At 45.4% G+C, this 15,867-nt stretch overlaps 1 protein-coding gene across 7 annotated transcripts in view; it reads left to right on the top strand.

The window, feature by feature from the left end:
• Nucleotides 1–15,867, top strand: part of COL8A1 (collagen type VIII alpha 1 chain) — a 66,918-nt gene that overhangs the window by 41,001 nt on the left and 10,050 nt on the right. For 3 of the 7 annotated variants that reach the window (XM_029578610.1, XM_029578607.1, XM_029578611.1), the window contains 2 exons: nucleotides 771–889; nucleotides 3,466–3,698. Coding sequence is in view for 1 of the 7 variants with exons in the window: in XM_029578614.1 (XP_029434474.1) it covers nucleotides 3,466–3,585 (120 nt within the window). In the remaining 6 variants the exon portion in view is untranslated. Of the gene's footprint in view, nucleotides 1–770; nucleotides 890–3,465; nucleotides 3,699–15,867 lie in introns of those variants that run through there. The other 4 variants (XM_029578613.1, XM_029578612.1, XM_029578608.1 and 1 more) reach the window with 2 other exon arrangements.

The following is a 15,867-nucleotide window of genomic DNA, read 5'->3' as shown; positions in this document are numbered from 1 at the left end:
ATTGGGCACTAGCACCAGACTTCAAAGTACAGGGGCTCACGGTCTTCAGGGACTTACGGTTTGACAAAGGCGCTACCATTTTATGAGAACACAAAGAGGGTCTGACCGACTGGAGCAGAGCTGGCAGGATCCCAGAGGGTCAAACCATTACATTTTTTGGTTCACATTCAGCTGCAACTGCAGTTGTTCCAGTTCGGAACCCCATAAAGGACTGGCACACATGAACTAACCAGTTCAGTGCTGTTTCAGATGAAAACGCTTAAATATAAGGCACTTTAAAATGATCATTTACTAAATGGGGGAGGAAAGGCAAAGTTAACAGGTCTAACTTGGTTAAAGCAGCATCAGCCATATGTACTGATTATTTGAGTTTATAATTTGCCTTTCTGTACGAACACTCAAGGCAGAGAACAATAACAGTGGAAAACATTTATAAGAATGACACCTGGGAATGAACCCCACCCTGACCAAGCAAAAGCATCATCGATATCAGCAACCTGATGTGAAAAGAAATCAAATACAAAATGAAACCCCATCATTAATATAACAGAGCCACTTAAATAGATTATCCACGAAAGCAAAGGTACAATTCAAAGTATTTAGTAAATCTGAACTGCTAATTTTATTTGCCACTGTCAAACGCCAAATGCATCTCCTCCCAGATATTGATTTGATGTGCTCAATTCATCACGATGTGGTTCTGGGGCCAGCAAAGGGACCATATCAGTGCCCTTTTTCTGAATCTGTAACTTGAATTTTTTCTTTTGCAGGTATGTTCCAGTTCAGGACAAAAAAGTATTATAGTAACATAGTGGATGAGAGGAGAAAAAAGACCAACCTATCTGCTAACTCTACATCCCAGCTGCCAGCCCATAAAGCATAACCATTTGTAAGATCTCTCTCTTATCCAGGGCAGTACCGTTATCCTCCTCAGTTGTATTCTCTGCCACCCAGCACCCCTCCCTTCCCATGTCTAACCACAGAGCTGCGTAATAATCTAAGTAGCCACCCATGCCAGCGTGGCCACTGCCTGAGCATCAGGTCTCCTAGGTCCCCAGACAGACCCAGCTACACCAGGGCCTGCATTTCCACTAGGACTTCCATTTATTTCTGTCCTTGCTGCCTGTCAGACAGACCCGGCTGCTAGTAAATTCTATATGGCATTGCCTACAAGTTTGGTCTGGTTTTTGGTTCGACTCCCCTCGAGAGCCCCTTAATGTGAAATTGCTAGCAAATCATCAGCCCTTCAATCCAGTCGATGCATGACTCAATGAAAAATCCAAACGAAGCCCATATTTAGAATTGTAAGGAAAATGCTATCTTTATGCGGGAACCAATCAGATTGCTGAATGTGTCCAGGGGAATAAGCAGAAAATTAACTCATCTGGCTTGGTGCTTTCTACTAGAGGACAAACCAGGCTCTTCCCTCAACTACAAGAAGTGCTTCAGTCCAACAATAATATACCGCAATCCATCAGCACCACTGGTGATATCAAATCCTACATCAATTATTTCTCCAGGCTATTTGAGAGTTTCTGCAACTGGCTTGTACGATTTCTATACCTAGAAAAGCAAGATTTAATCAAGCTATAGATGTAAGTACAGAAGGCTGGAAGGTGAAACAGTGAAAGGTATAACCCAGTGGCAAAACTCCTGTCTACTTGGTTGTATGAGGAACATTTGTGCAAACCACACGAGTGTCTCATGTTTTAGAAGAAGGCGTTAACCCAGCAAAAAATGACATATATATAGAAACAGAGAAGTAAGTAAGTAGCTACGGACCATTGTGCTGCCAGAGACCCTACGGTTCCCCATCCTCTGCCACTCATTTCTTGCATCCAAGGCCCTGCATGCTTGAATTCTGTTACTGTTTGTCTCCTGTAACCTCCACGGAAAGAGCATTCCAGTCCAAACACCCTCTCAGTACTTTTAATAATCCTTTGGAGATTCCCTCCATCTTCATACGATGACCCTTTTGTCCTTGACTTTCTAAATTTACAGAACATTCCACCTTCTGCTGCCACTGAATGTTTCTTCCTCTTTCCTTCTAGATACTCTCTCTTTAGTGGCTCAGATCTCCATGACCATGTAAGGCCTACAGGAGAGATGATGCACCATTTTGGTGGCCTTCCTTTGAGTTGCTTGCACCTTCTCAATGTCCTTTGGTAGACATGAGTAAAATAGAAACAAATCCAAACTCAGTAGAGATCCGAGAAAGTCGCTCAATTTTAGACAATGCCAATGTTTCAGTCTTGAGGGACATTTGTAGATGTGTCCTCCAGATCTGGCCACGGTAGGGCCTCAGAGGTCTGAGAAGAGGTAATATTACTTCCCTCTTTGAATAGTGATACCTCTTTTTACGTACCGGGAGGACTCTATTAACCTTTCCAACTATTTTTTCATACTTATAATGATCCTCCCACTCCCATCTCAGATCTCTTCCATATTTCTGGCCTGCCAGCTGAACTAAAGAGAAAACCAACAAAACGATTAAAGATACTTTAGGTGCTACATCATTGCCCAGGGTCAGTGAGGAGAGGAAAGGAAGGAATATGGTAAGATCTTTAATAGCTCTGTGTTATCTTTAAGACCTGCACATGTTGATTACACAGATACATATAAAAAATGTATGTCATAGTGACAGACACAAAAAGGGGTTGAGTTTGCACAAATTTGAAACTAGGGCTCGGTAGCACCAATCGTCAAGGCTTCAACTGTAGAAACTACATAAACGATGCACAAATGGACAGTGCCTATGGCTGAAGTCTTGACGATTGGTGCTACTATTCCCAGATTTCATAGAGACAGAGAGTGCATGGCCCCATGCAGGATAGCAGATAGATATTGTTTCTTCAGAAAGTACCTGTTGCAGGGCCACAGAAGGAGGTGACCAGAGGTTGTGCAGTATCTGTAGAAGCACAGTAGACAGGTACACATGGGTAGACTTTTCCTTGAATCGGAGGCAATTCTCTGGCCCAGGTGCAGCAGCAGGGTGTGGTAAAGGTATCTGGGCCAAGGCACGAGTCAGCAAAAGCTTTGCTCGCAGGCCCCACCCTTCTCCTGGCTTCCAAATGGTAGGCAGGTCCTAAGAGTAGAGTGGGTGCTCAGTCCCTGGCCCGCGTGCCTTTGCTACAATCATGGTGGCTGCTGCTGCCCCCATGATTGGACCTCCGACTGGCCACTGCCTCGACAAGGAAAGGTCGACAGGGCAGGGGCAAGTCTCTTCTGGCCTGGAGGCCAGTGGTAGGGAGAAAAGCAGCTCTTACAATGGCCAGTTTAAAGATCCCGCTGGCTTCCAGCCTCCATTACAGAAACCTGGCTAGGCTGGCCGAATACCGGCTGGGTGGCAACCCTCTCTCCAAGCTACCAAGTTATCCTAATTAAAAGATCTCATTTTTGCTTCACTAATTTGTTTGTTCTCTTTACTCTCATTGAGCTAACCTGGCATTCTCTTTTGACTTCCAGCTAGCCACGTGCTGCCAGGGAACAGCATTGGTGCTGGTGCTACAGGGCACTGCTGCTACAGTTGGGTCGCGGGAAACGGAAAAGACCATGCGCTCCATTTTTTCCACTGGCTCCAAGTGACGGAGGAAGACCCAGATTCTGCCCGAGACTTGCTCCAGGGGATGCTTCCAGGCTGTTAAGACTACAGCAGCCAATCAGAACAGGGGGCTTGTGGTCCAGCGTTGAATAAACCTGTAAGTTAGCTTTATCATTGGATTTCCAGACAGCAATAAATCACACTCCTCCTCTTTACTCTACGGTGTTATATAACATTTCATTTCAGATGTCTGGTGCCACAGCTACACAATGAGAGAACAAATTGTGATCTGTTAAAATCGTTGACTTTAATGATAGACAAAAAGGGAGAGCTCCCGAAGGGGGAAGGGGGGAATGGATGACCGAAAGACGACGACATCAGAGCCTCCTGGTGTTGCTTCTTTGCCGAGACAAGATAAGCGGAAGGTCACAGGTCTCCTACCGGCAATAGTCAATGTGGTGATGGCATGGGGGCCACCATTACCTGGGCTTTACAGAAGAGTCTGAGGAAGTACAGACAGACTTACACTCCCCCCCCCCAGTAAAAAAAAAAAATATATATATATATATATATATTGTATCCCCCCAAGGGAGGGGCGGTGAGCTCCACGCGAGTCCTATTCCAGCAAGGCTGACCCCTAGAATCCATTACAAAGGCAGGATGCGGCGCACTGCGAAAGGATTTTCAGTTCTCGCCACCGTTTCGAAACCTAGAAAGAGAAACCACTGCCCTGAATGGCAGTAAGGAAAAAACTAAACAAAAAAAAAAAGGGAAGTTTCCCCACCAAGCAGTATCAAGAAAAAGGGAAGCGGTTAAGCCGTTGCGTAATGCGATCACCATCCAATGCACTCACATTGCGGTAACAGCGCAGAGGGACTTCAGGGGCCAGCTTGAGAGTTTCCTCGTCTGGGGGCTGCGATTCTTTGGCCTCCGTCTCTGGTGCATAACTGGGATCCGATCGATCGCAGAGATGAACTCACCTCAATCTCTTACCTCGTTGCCATCGGGAGGGGAACTTGCAAAGCCATTTACTCGGGGAAATGGGCCAGTTTAAAAGCTCCGCCCTCCCTCAATCTAGCTAAATTAGATGCAGTCTTCCATGGTACATGGAGCAGGAGCCGGACCGCAAGGAGACGTTTCGGGGGGGGGGGGGGGGGGGACCAAAATCACTTGTGGAACTTTCCCTGTGAACATGAGGCACAAGCTGTATCCAGGAGGGGAGTCTGAACACTGTGAGTGTAACTTTCAGAAATGTGCAAAAAATTATGCCCGGGCACGAGAGTCTCCGCACGAGAACGTTGAGCATCCCCACCCTGGGAGAGGAAATGGCTGCAGATTAAGTCGGTAAATTGTAAACCAGCGCGCGTGCTCACTGGCCCATGGCCAGGCATGTGGCCATTTTATAACCTAAGTGCATAGTATAAAATAGCCTGACCGCGTGCAGTTTTAGTGGTACATACCTGCGCGTGCAAATCCCGCTTCTACCACGTAAATGAGGGAACTTTAAAAAAAGACAAGCCGCCGAGGTCATTGCCCAGTTTCCGAGAATGTTCCCAGTTCACCCAGTTAAGGGTAAAACCTTCCAAACTCCCCTGCTTTAATAGCCCTTCCTCCTCCGTTAGCCTCAACCCACTTAGACTTTATGACTTACACGCCATCACAGCAGGGACCCCAGCGTGCACCTGTGCGCCTAAGTATTTACGTGCAAATTTCAAGGTGAAATCCAGGAACGCCCATGCCCCGCCCAGATCACGCCCACATTCTGTCCCTTTTTCAGAACTTTTCATTGGTGCGCGTAGCGGCAAATATGCACGTCCACGGGCGGCTTTTAAAATCTACTTGGCGCGCGCCGGCCTGACTTGTGCGTGTAATATCTCCTGGTTTTGGTGAGTGCTGGGCTTTTAAAGTTCACCTTTATATGCGTGCATTCATCCATTTGCACGGCTCAGGGATTTTGCATAGTTAGGGTCCTCCGTACTTTGCATTACAGGCTTTGGGGGCAAATCTGTAGATTCTTTGGTCTCCACGTAAAATGTTGCCAGTTCTAAAGAACTCATTCAGAAGACCAGCTAATAGCCCCAGTGCAAAGTTCTGGTAGCCATATTGACTCAATGTCACATCTAATCAAAGAACCTAACATCTCTTTAGCCGAACGTTGACCCAACAGAAGAGACCATGGTCTACAGAAAAATTCCACGATATCCTTACTGACAAAATGAACTGCTCTGGGTTTCCAGCCAGCGAGAATCTTGATGACTTTAAGAATACTAAACTTCAGAAATATCCTGGACATGGGGGATCAACCCTTCACCGTCTGTTAAACGTTCAGAGGGACACAGTTTTATTACAGGAGGGAATGTTGGGAATGTGACCAGGAGGCAGGAATCACCCTCTCCATGGAAGTTATTACTTCAATAAATAGTGTCTGGAAGAAGGTTTTCTTTAAATATATTGCAGACAGCAGCTCTGCCTTAAACGTGTCTGGGTGAAGTTTTAAGAGAGATGAAATGTTACAGCACATTTTGCTTTCTGGATTAAACAAAGCACAGAAGCTGTCCATTTTGACTGAAGCATCAAAGTGCAGCCAAATGGAAAAAGTGTCAGGCACCACTTCACTTCCAAGAGGAAGCCTCCAAGGCCCTTGACGTCTACAAGAGCAAAACCTCATAAAGCACCATGGTGAGGGCGGGGAGGGAGAGGAAGGGCTGAAGACAATGAACTCTAGGCATCGTCAAAGATTGTTCAGACATTTGACACTTGCCCTGCTAATGAAAATATTGCAACAGGGATGTAGGCCCTATAAAAGCTATTATATAACAGGGGTGGCTAACTCCGATTCTCAAGAGCTACAAACGGGCCAGATTTTCAGGATATCCACAATGATTACGCACGAGGTAGATTTTCATTCAGTGCAGGAAGTGCATGCAAGTCTAATCTCATGCATATTCATTGTGGATATCTTGAAAACCTGGCCCGTTGTGGCTCTTGGAGTTGGCCACCCCTGAAAGCAAATAATTTTGAAGTGAAGACTTACAGGGATTCCTGAAGAGACGTCATCGTTTCTGGTCAGGTGACTGCCAAAAACATTTGAAGTTTCTATAAAGAATAGGGGCCCTGCTGGTCAAGAGCCACATTTGGTATGGGTGTGCCAGTATGGTCAGGATTGATCTTCGGGGTGTGCTACTGGTGTTGTCTACATCAAACACATCTGGATGTCATTTAGGAGGACCCAGCCTTACACACAGGGCGCCATTAAGGCTAAGGCCCCACGTCAATCTGTGTCCTAATCTTTATAGATATCCACCCAGGCAATTGTGCACATGGCGGGAAATTTCTTTAAAATGCCAGAATTCACCCCACTTAGCATCTGGAGTACATTGGTAAACCCATTTATAAAAGTTTATGTGCTAACTTCTAATGGGATAAAACTGAACATAATTGCATAGGTCTGATGAAATGAAGAGTTTTTTCAAAATAATTATAATTTCAGTCAAGAATAAATCAACATAAAATAACGATGAATGGAGGTATGAAGTGAGTTTTGAAGACTTTAAAGTAATTCCTGTCAAAAAACCCTTCGGAGATTGGTGGCGCCTCTCGGCTTGTTGAGACAGTACAGAAATGGGAGAACGCCATTTGCTGGAAAGCGAGCGCGGTGCTGGATATTACGGACCCACTGGGCACTCACAGCTCTTCCTGCACTTTGGCAGGTGGCACTGTAGATCGTGGAATTTGGAATGGGCCGAGCAATGCAGCATCTTTACAGCACATGTGAACAGGGCTCGAGGTACTCCACTTGGAGAGTGTCTCCTTGTAAGATTGAGAAAAGTGGGATTCTCACACGGTTTGGATTTCATTTCTTGATTTTCAAAATCTGAGCTCAAGGTGACTCACGGTTCAGGTTCAGTAAGCAGGACCCTGTCCTAGAGTGCTTACAATCTGCAGCCGAAGCAATGGAGGGTGAAGTGACTTGCACACACGGTTACATGGCGCGCTGGTGGGAGAAGTGGGATAACCGTTAGGCTACCCCTTCATTCAGAATACTAGCCTGAGTTTCTCAAATGTCTGCAGGCCATCAGGGACTGGATGGGCTCATCTGGATTTCCTCTAGCTTCTTCCCGCAGAGAACCTTCTGGCTGCCAGTTTGCTGGCTAAATTCACCACACTTCCAGTTTCGGAATCTAAACTCCGTTTTAAAACTAAAGTCGCCTTCTTATCAAAATGTAAACTCCTGTTGTCATGGTAAGGAGCTTCTGTAGTAGCTTCGTCTGAACTCCAGAAGAACTGTCTCCTCCCACAGCAACACCTCGGCTTGGCCGTGGGCATTCTTTGGGTGTGGAAGTCTCGAATTCAGTTTGAAAACGTAAGGGAGCGCTTTTATGGGAACAGGCTGGGAAGCAGGAACACCTGGCAGGTCAAAATGTTTCATTCCTGGCAGCAGTAGAAGAAGGGCGACAGGAAAAGCTGGCAGCGCTATAGGCAGCTGCGTTGCTCGCCTTCCAACGTTCGCAGCAGGAATCTGAAGCTGGATAGTTGCATGCTTCCAGATCCCTCGAGGAGGCACCCCCGGCGGTTTCTCCAGCAGCTCCTGTGGTCTGCTTCTTTTTTTCTGAGAGAACGTATGGTATCACTGGCAGCCTGCTTAAAAGGGATGATTCGGTAGGTAAAAAAAAAAAAGGAAAGAATGATTACACCTTCCTACCATGGTGACAGAATGGTTATGTGATAAATGACCATGAGATGGGGGGACGGGTGAAGCTCTTGAGATAAGCAAAGGATTTCCTCAGCACGCATTGTCAACGTCCGTGCAAGTCTGAATTTCCATCTTCCCCGTGAACGCATCCCGCGCCAGTCACGGCCAAGCCAAGCCACACCTTACTCACTGGACCCGGACCATTTCCCGGTGTGAGAGTGGCCCTCCCCTCCCCTCCCAGCCTGCCCCACCGTCTGAAAAAAAACAAAAAACGACAACACAGATCACCATCTTCACATTTTTTTTTTTTTTTTTAAGAAACTTGTTCTTTTCCTCCGAGACTGCAGACAATCCAGATTCACAGTCCAACTGGGCAAACAAGAGGGTGATATCTGGTGACAAACCCAGTGAGGTAGGATCTGCCCACCCACAGTCAAGCCAGAAGCTCAAAGAATAGCCAGGCCCCGCGTCTACGGCGGAACATGCCAGAACTTGGAAGGAAGCCTCCCAGATCCATCCGCCAGCGCATTCAGTTTGACCTTGTCCTCTCTTTTTTTTTTTTTTTTTGTTAAATGACTGCTTCTGTAGTTAACTCCGAACACCATGAGATTGAAGGGTGGAGCTGAGCTCCACAGAAGAGAATCCTCCCGGAAAGGAAATTATCCTCTGGACACTAAGAGGGCGGAGACATACCACTATTAATTATACTTTGAGATAAATGAGAACGTGAAAGTGAATAAATACTCTCTCCCAGATACCCACTTCACAATCAGTTCTCTCTCTCTTTTTTTTGGGTGGGGAGCTGGAAAGCCCTGTAGCTCTTGCTCTCTCCCCCTTGTTCTTCCAGCTCAATCGAATCTCGGGCTGGGATCCGGCACCAAGAACCTTTGTTTGCCTCTATGCTGGGATTTATTTTTTCTTCTATCTCCTATAACCCTTCCCCACCCTCCACCTCCAGCTCAGGCCAAGCAGCACACGAAGGTTCTCAGGCAGGGGCCCACAGGCCGTGGCTTCCGGCGGGACGCAGCTGACACAGATCCCCCCCCCCCAGTCTGGCCAGTAGGCGTCACCAGTGAATAATCCCAGAGACTTTACTTCCCAGGGGCCTCGGCATACTATAACTTTTTTTTTTTATAAACCAAACAGCGTCCTATGTTCCAGGAAGAAGAAACAAATCTTGCATGGCCAGTGTAACTGTAAATGTGGTCCAGCTGCGATTGTAAGTGACCTTCGATCAAGGTCACCGTTAACTGCGATTTAAATTTGATTGTAATCCGGATCCAGGCCATTCTTGGGAAGCGATGGAATAGCAAATGTTTATAAAATGTGGCCTAAGCCGAGGTGGACAATTCTGGTCCTCCAGGGCGGCAAACCAGGCAGGGTTTCAGGATTTCCCTAAGGAATAGGCAGGAGAGAGATTTGCATGCACTCTGGCTCAGCTGTAGGCAGATCCGTTTCCTGCCTGTTCATTAGGGATTTCCTGACAACCTGAATGCTTTGTGGCCCTGGAGGACCAGTATTACCCACATGGCATCGTGTGGCACTTTAACTGAAGGGGCACTCACTTTTCACATGGCTCATTATGGGAGGGGGTGAGTCTTCATGGTACCTCCCAGAGATTATTCCACAGAAAGTTTCTTTTACTGGAAGAAAAAAGGCAGGGGGAGAACCTGCTGCATCCTCACTTTTAGCTTGGTTAGAGGCAGGCCGGAGCCCTCCCTCCCTGCGTTTAGTGAACACGAAGGCTCCGTGGGGAGCACATTTCCTGAGAGCAGCTGGCAGAAAAACCTACAGGGGCCGTCCCCACGGGCTTTCGTGTAGTTTCAAAGATTTAGCGCTCACATGCTACAAGGTTCCAAGCGAATTACAATAAAACAAACACAGAAAAATTACCAGCATACAAGGCAAAATGCAAATACATGCCATGCAACATAACCAGGACTGCCCCCTCACCCCTGGTCATCTGTGCAGGCTAAGCCACGCCTGATTTGCCCCTGGCCTGCCTGGATCAGCCTGCACAGGTGACCCTGGGAAAGGTGGCAGCTCTGAACCTAACCCGCCTGCAATATGTTTACAGCTAAACACATCCTAACTTTTCCCATGGGCAGCCAAAGCTCAACCACCGTCACCAAATGAACCCTAACCTGGCTGCAGTCTCACTGTGCCCCACACGTACCTTTGCTAGGATTCGTGGCTCCCAATCGCTGGAACTCCCCCCTTGTAAATAAACCCCTTTCTCCCTCGGAAATGGCTCTCTGGTTCCTTCCTCCACGCACGCCCTGAGGCTGCTCCATCTGTTCCAGGTGTCTTGCGTGAATTACAGGTCTGCTGGGGGCTTAGCTCTTCCTGCTGTCCTCTCACAACTGCTGCTTTATGTTTTTTTTCTTATCTTTTTTGCCCAAGTTATTACCAGTGCCAGGATGTTTTCCCTAAAGCTACAAGAACAGCACTGAGAGTGGCCAGCACCTCCCACCTGTGTTAATGGGCTTCCTGCGGATTTAAAGGGACCACAGCTGAGGGATGTCCCAGCCATGGCGGCTGCTGTCCCCGGGGCACTCACTCCCACTGCACCGGGGTTTTCTGAGGCTGACAAGCCAGACTTTCACTAGAGGCACTCCTTGCTTTCTGACTTTCACCACAAGGGTGCTCATACCATTGCAAGAACTTGTGAAGGAGACACGGGCTTTAAAACATAAATCTAACGGTCTTACTATTTTCTGAAAAAAAAAAATCGGGGAGGCGGCACTTTAATGCCACACTGGGCATTTAAAAAAACCAAACAAACCCAAAACCTGATGAGCGGAGCCATTGCAGCAACAAATGCAGCTATTCTGCCACCTAGTGCACATTTCCTGGAACTGCACCCTCCTGGCGTGTAATTTACAACCAGAGCCATAGCTTCATTTTAGCAGTCATTTTGGTCAGGATTATGGTTTAGAAGAGGCAGGCAGGAGAATTGGCACACAGGTACTGCAGTTACATGCATTTAGTGCAAAGGTAACTCGATATCTTTAGCATGACACCACTTTTCATAGGCAGCGACAGCAACCCTTTTTTTTTTTAAATTTAAACTTTATTGAGTTTTCATTTAAAACTTAAACAAATACTTCAGAAAGTTATCAGATGTCAAATACATTTTTAACAATAAGAACTAAATAATCAAGAATAAACACATCTGTATTACTTAATCCATAATTGGGGGAGCTGACCATATTACTTATAATAATAAGTTTCATCCTAAAATTAATCTAAAGAGAGTTGAGAGACATTTATGGATTCTCTTGGCCTTCTATATTACTTCCTCCCAAAATCTCTTTATCCGACATAAAAGTTTCTAAATGTAACGGGTCTAAGAAGCTATATTTCTTCCCTCTAAATGTTATAAAACAAACTGAGGGATATTTTAAAAAGAAAGTTGCCCCAAGGGCAAGTACTTTAACCTTTAGAGAGAGGAAGTGTCTTCTTTTAGCCTGAGTGGCTCTAGACACGTCCGGAAACATTAGGATCTTTTGACCACAGAAATTTAAATCTCTATGTTTAAGAAAATCCCTAAACATTCTGTCTTTATCTTTTTCCAATAACATAGAAACAAATAAAGTTGCCCTTTTGTTTATGATGTCTACCGATTCCTCTAAAAATGTTGATACGCCAATACTAGAAATATCTGGAAGCTCCTCCTCTGCCTCTCTAACCACTTTAGAGAAGTAGAAGATCTTGGAAAATACAGGTATTTCTTTTTCTTCATACTGCAAAATTTCCCTTAGATATTTTTTAAGCATTTCACTTGGTGACAAAAGTCTAGTTTGTGGGAAGTTTATTAATTGTACGTTTTTACTTCTCATCATGTTCTCCACATTTTCTAATTCTCTATGGATAGATAAACTATCCTTAATTTGGGCTATCCCAGTATTATCCAACAATTTAATTTTTGATGTTATTTTCCCCATATCCTCTTTCAAATTAAGCATTTCCTTCCTTTGCTTTTCTATTTGTAATTTATTACAGTTTACTACTCCAGATAAAGACATATTCATTTGTGAAACATTATTATTAAGACTGGTCATCAATTTCCAGATATCTTTCAAGGAAATATTATCAGGAGGTTCTATAGGCCACTGTTGTGGACTACAGGAATCTCCTACAATAAGTTCTGTATCCGATATCTCAAGATGTTTACTTATCTGATTTACTCCAGAATCTAGGCAATCTCTCCCTTCAGGTATGCCACCTGATTCTAGCTGCAAAAATCCTTCTGGTAAAGATGACACAGGTTGTGGGGGAAGTGTAGGCCCTTCACCAGGACTTAGAGAGCCCGAAAACTGCTCTCCAGAAATGTCCTCTTTTGGTGTTTCGATCTGTCTTACGACATGGTCGTCCATCGGTCCCCTTGATGTTATAGGTGATATTGGGAAGGATTTTACTTTCCTTTTCCTCCCCATATTCAGGGAAGGTATTCAGGAAGATTCCACCAAAATTTCACAAGTAGGTTGAGATAGAAGATAGTAAGTGGCAGTCTTCTCCGGACAAAGCCGTGCACCCCTTTGGAGCGCGCGGCTTAGGCAGCGCACGGTGAGGGCAGTGCGCCGAGACGGCTGTGCGCCGTCTACTGCTTGAATTATATGCAGTAGATGCCGATTGATGACGCTAGAGCCACGCCTCTTTCCCGGGCTCGGTCTCTCACCAGGTCTCTCTTCGGGCCTCAGCGGCTGGATCGGGTAAGGTCTTTCCCCATCGCCTTCTCTCAGCCAGGGGCGTCTCTCTCCACTCCTTCACAGCTCCCCGGCTTTCTCGGTCTACTGCTTGAATTATATGCAGTAGACGCTGATTGATGACGCTAGAGCCACGCCTCTTTCCCGGGCTCGGTCTCTCACCAGGTCTCTCTTCGGGCCTCAGCGGTTGGATCGGGTAAGGTCTTTCCCCATCGCCTTCTCTCAGCCAGGGGCGTCTCTCTCCACTCCTTCACAGCTCCCCGGCTTTCTCGGGTCTACTGCTTGAATTATATGCAGTAGACGCTGATTGATGACGCTAGAGCCACGCCTCTTTCCCGGGCTCGGTCTCTCACCAGGTCTCTCTTCGAGCCTCAGCGGTTGGATCGGGTAAGGTCTTTCCCCGTCGCCTTCTCTCAGCCAGGGGTGTCTCTCTCCACTCCTTCACAGCTCCCCAACCCTTTTTTTTTTTTTTTTTTAACTAGCCCACCACCCTGTAGCACGGTGCAGATTATTCCTTAATATGGTTTTTGTACTACACAACTGCTCTGCAAATCCATATTCCGGTGAATATTTGCTTTTTTACTGTTTTGTTTTGTTTTTTATCCAGCAGTCTCCTTCTGTATTTTTGTACTTCCAGCTTAGTCAAATCCAGGGCTGGGACCTGGTGCCATGAATCTTCATTCACAGCTACCTGGGGATTTCCCCCTCCCCTCCCCCATTGACTTTAGTGCAGCCATTGCAATGATAGTCCTGGGCTGTGGGCCGGGCACGGCTGCTCCTTCCAGAAACCTTCCATCATGGGTCCCGAATCCAGCGGCCAGGTGTTGCCCTCAGGCAATGCCAAGGACTCCCTCTCTTCACCTTCCCCTGGGACTCTGGGGCTTTGTTGTTGGTCTTGTTGTCTTCAGATGCTTCACTAGGCCCAATGCTGTCACTGACCCAGGCCCCTTAGCGGGAGAGTCTGGACCTTTGTGACTCTCCCATCCTGATTTCAAAGGAAACAGGCAGGACTACACTTACCACAATGCATTGGGGTTTAAGTTAAGCAGACAGAAATGATGAAAATCCTCCACCCCATACAGACATTAGATGATTTGATGGCTCTGTTCTTTCTGCTCTCTCTCTATATTTTACTTTTTCATGTCAGGATTTCAGATCATCTTATTTTTACACTCTAAATAAGTTATCACAAGTTATGAGATATCACAATATTTTAAAGAAGAAGGTTTTCCTTATTGGTTATTTTTTTGGATTCTATGTTTTCTTTTCTTTTTTTCTGTTTAATTATTTCATATTAGTTTATAATAATGGCTCACTTCCTCAAATTCTTAGCAGTCAACAAAAAAAAAAGTTATACCTTTGAGGATAATTGCTAAAAAACAATTGCTATAATTTTATGATTCAACAAACAAACTCACTGGAGAAGGTATCAGATTAAAGTGCTCGCAGTCTCACAGGCTCTTGCCCTGTACAGGGCTACAACCCTTCTCATGTTATGGCACTGTTAGATCACATCATCTACCAATCCCACGTGAGAATGTTAACTTTTTTTCTTTTTTTCTTTCAAATGTGAAAATTTTTTTTTCTCTCACCCAATAAAATTTATTATTAAAAATTCACACCCAACTATTACGTGAAATTATATATTAAGTCACTTATCTCTTTGCTTGTGCTTTTACTGCTAATTTCCCAATTCTTTTTTTGCGCTCGCTTGCTTGCTGTCAGCTGTCTTCCCGCCCTCAACAAACAAACTCACTGGAGTTTTTCACATTTGAAAGAAAAAAAGTTAACATTCTCACGTGGGATTGGTAGATGATGTGATCTAACAGTGCCATAACATGAGAAGGGTTGTAGCCCTGTACAGGGCAAGAGCCTGTGAGACTGCGAGCACTTTAATCTGATACCTTCTCCAGTGAGTTTGTTTGTTGAATCATAAAATTATAGCGATTGTTTTTTAGCAATTATCCTCAAAGGTATAACATGTTTTTTTGTTGACTAATTATTTCATATTAAATTTTTCAAAATTAATTATAATCTTAGCATCGCTTGCTGTCATAATACATATTCAAAATTTTTAAATGAAAGATAAAAATCATGAAAATCGTAAAGAAATCTGTCCTAAGGTTGTAAACCCATCAACATTAGTCATAACCAGCTTTTCATCCCTGCACCCCCTACAGAGCTCCAGCAGGTACATTAAACCCCATGCGAGAGCAGGGGGTCAGGTTCTCCCACGGCTCCCTTGATGGACTCCTCGTTGTGTATTGCCATGAAGCGTACGCCATAGACGCCATCGCCTTCTGGCTTCTGCCATCAGGCAGAGATTTGTTCCGACGTCCCTCAGAACGCAGGGACTCTTTCGTCTTGAGGGTGGGTTCCAAGTTTGCAGATATTGACATATCAGATGGGTAGGTGGGAAGCAATGTCACTGGATCAATGTAGGGAAATGTGTTGAGAGTCTGCCAGCTTGTACCTGTTCTGTCACTGCTAACTGCCCCAGTAGTGAAGCTGGGAGCTGGGAGCTATAAACCCTATTTCTTGATGGCCTACAGTCAATGAACTGTGTAAAATCTGGCCTTGAATCGGAAAGGAATAGAAAACAAAACCAGGTTTCAAATATTCCAAAAGATTGCATCTTCTCCTTCAATCCCCCTTCTTTTGGTGCTAACCACTCCCATCGGCATCATTCTGTAGATCTGGCAGTTGAGATTGTGTTCTTTGCAATGCTATTCGCTTTTTGGCTATTAGTAGCACTTTGTGTATGCAGAGCGGATCAGGCCTACGTACTATGGAGGCATCAAGCATAACGTCAAATAAACACAACAGCAGCATTTTATGGATACAAAGAACCATAATCCCATGTGTATATATATTATATAATATATTCTCCCAAAAAGTGGAGATCTCCAGGCCGGGACCAGACA

This window comes from Rhinatrema bivittatum, chromosome 15, assembly GCF_901001135.1.
Source record: "Rhinatrema bivittatum chromosome 15, aRhiBiv1.1, whole genome shotgun sequence".
NCBI classification, from domain to species: Eukaryota; Metazoa; Chordata; class Amphibia; order Gymnophiona; family Rhinatrematidae; genus Rhinatrema; species Rhinatrema bivittatum.
Note: the sequence above shows the minus strand (reverse complement) of the source record. Positions and strands in the feature narration are given on the sequence as shown.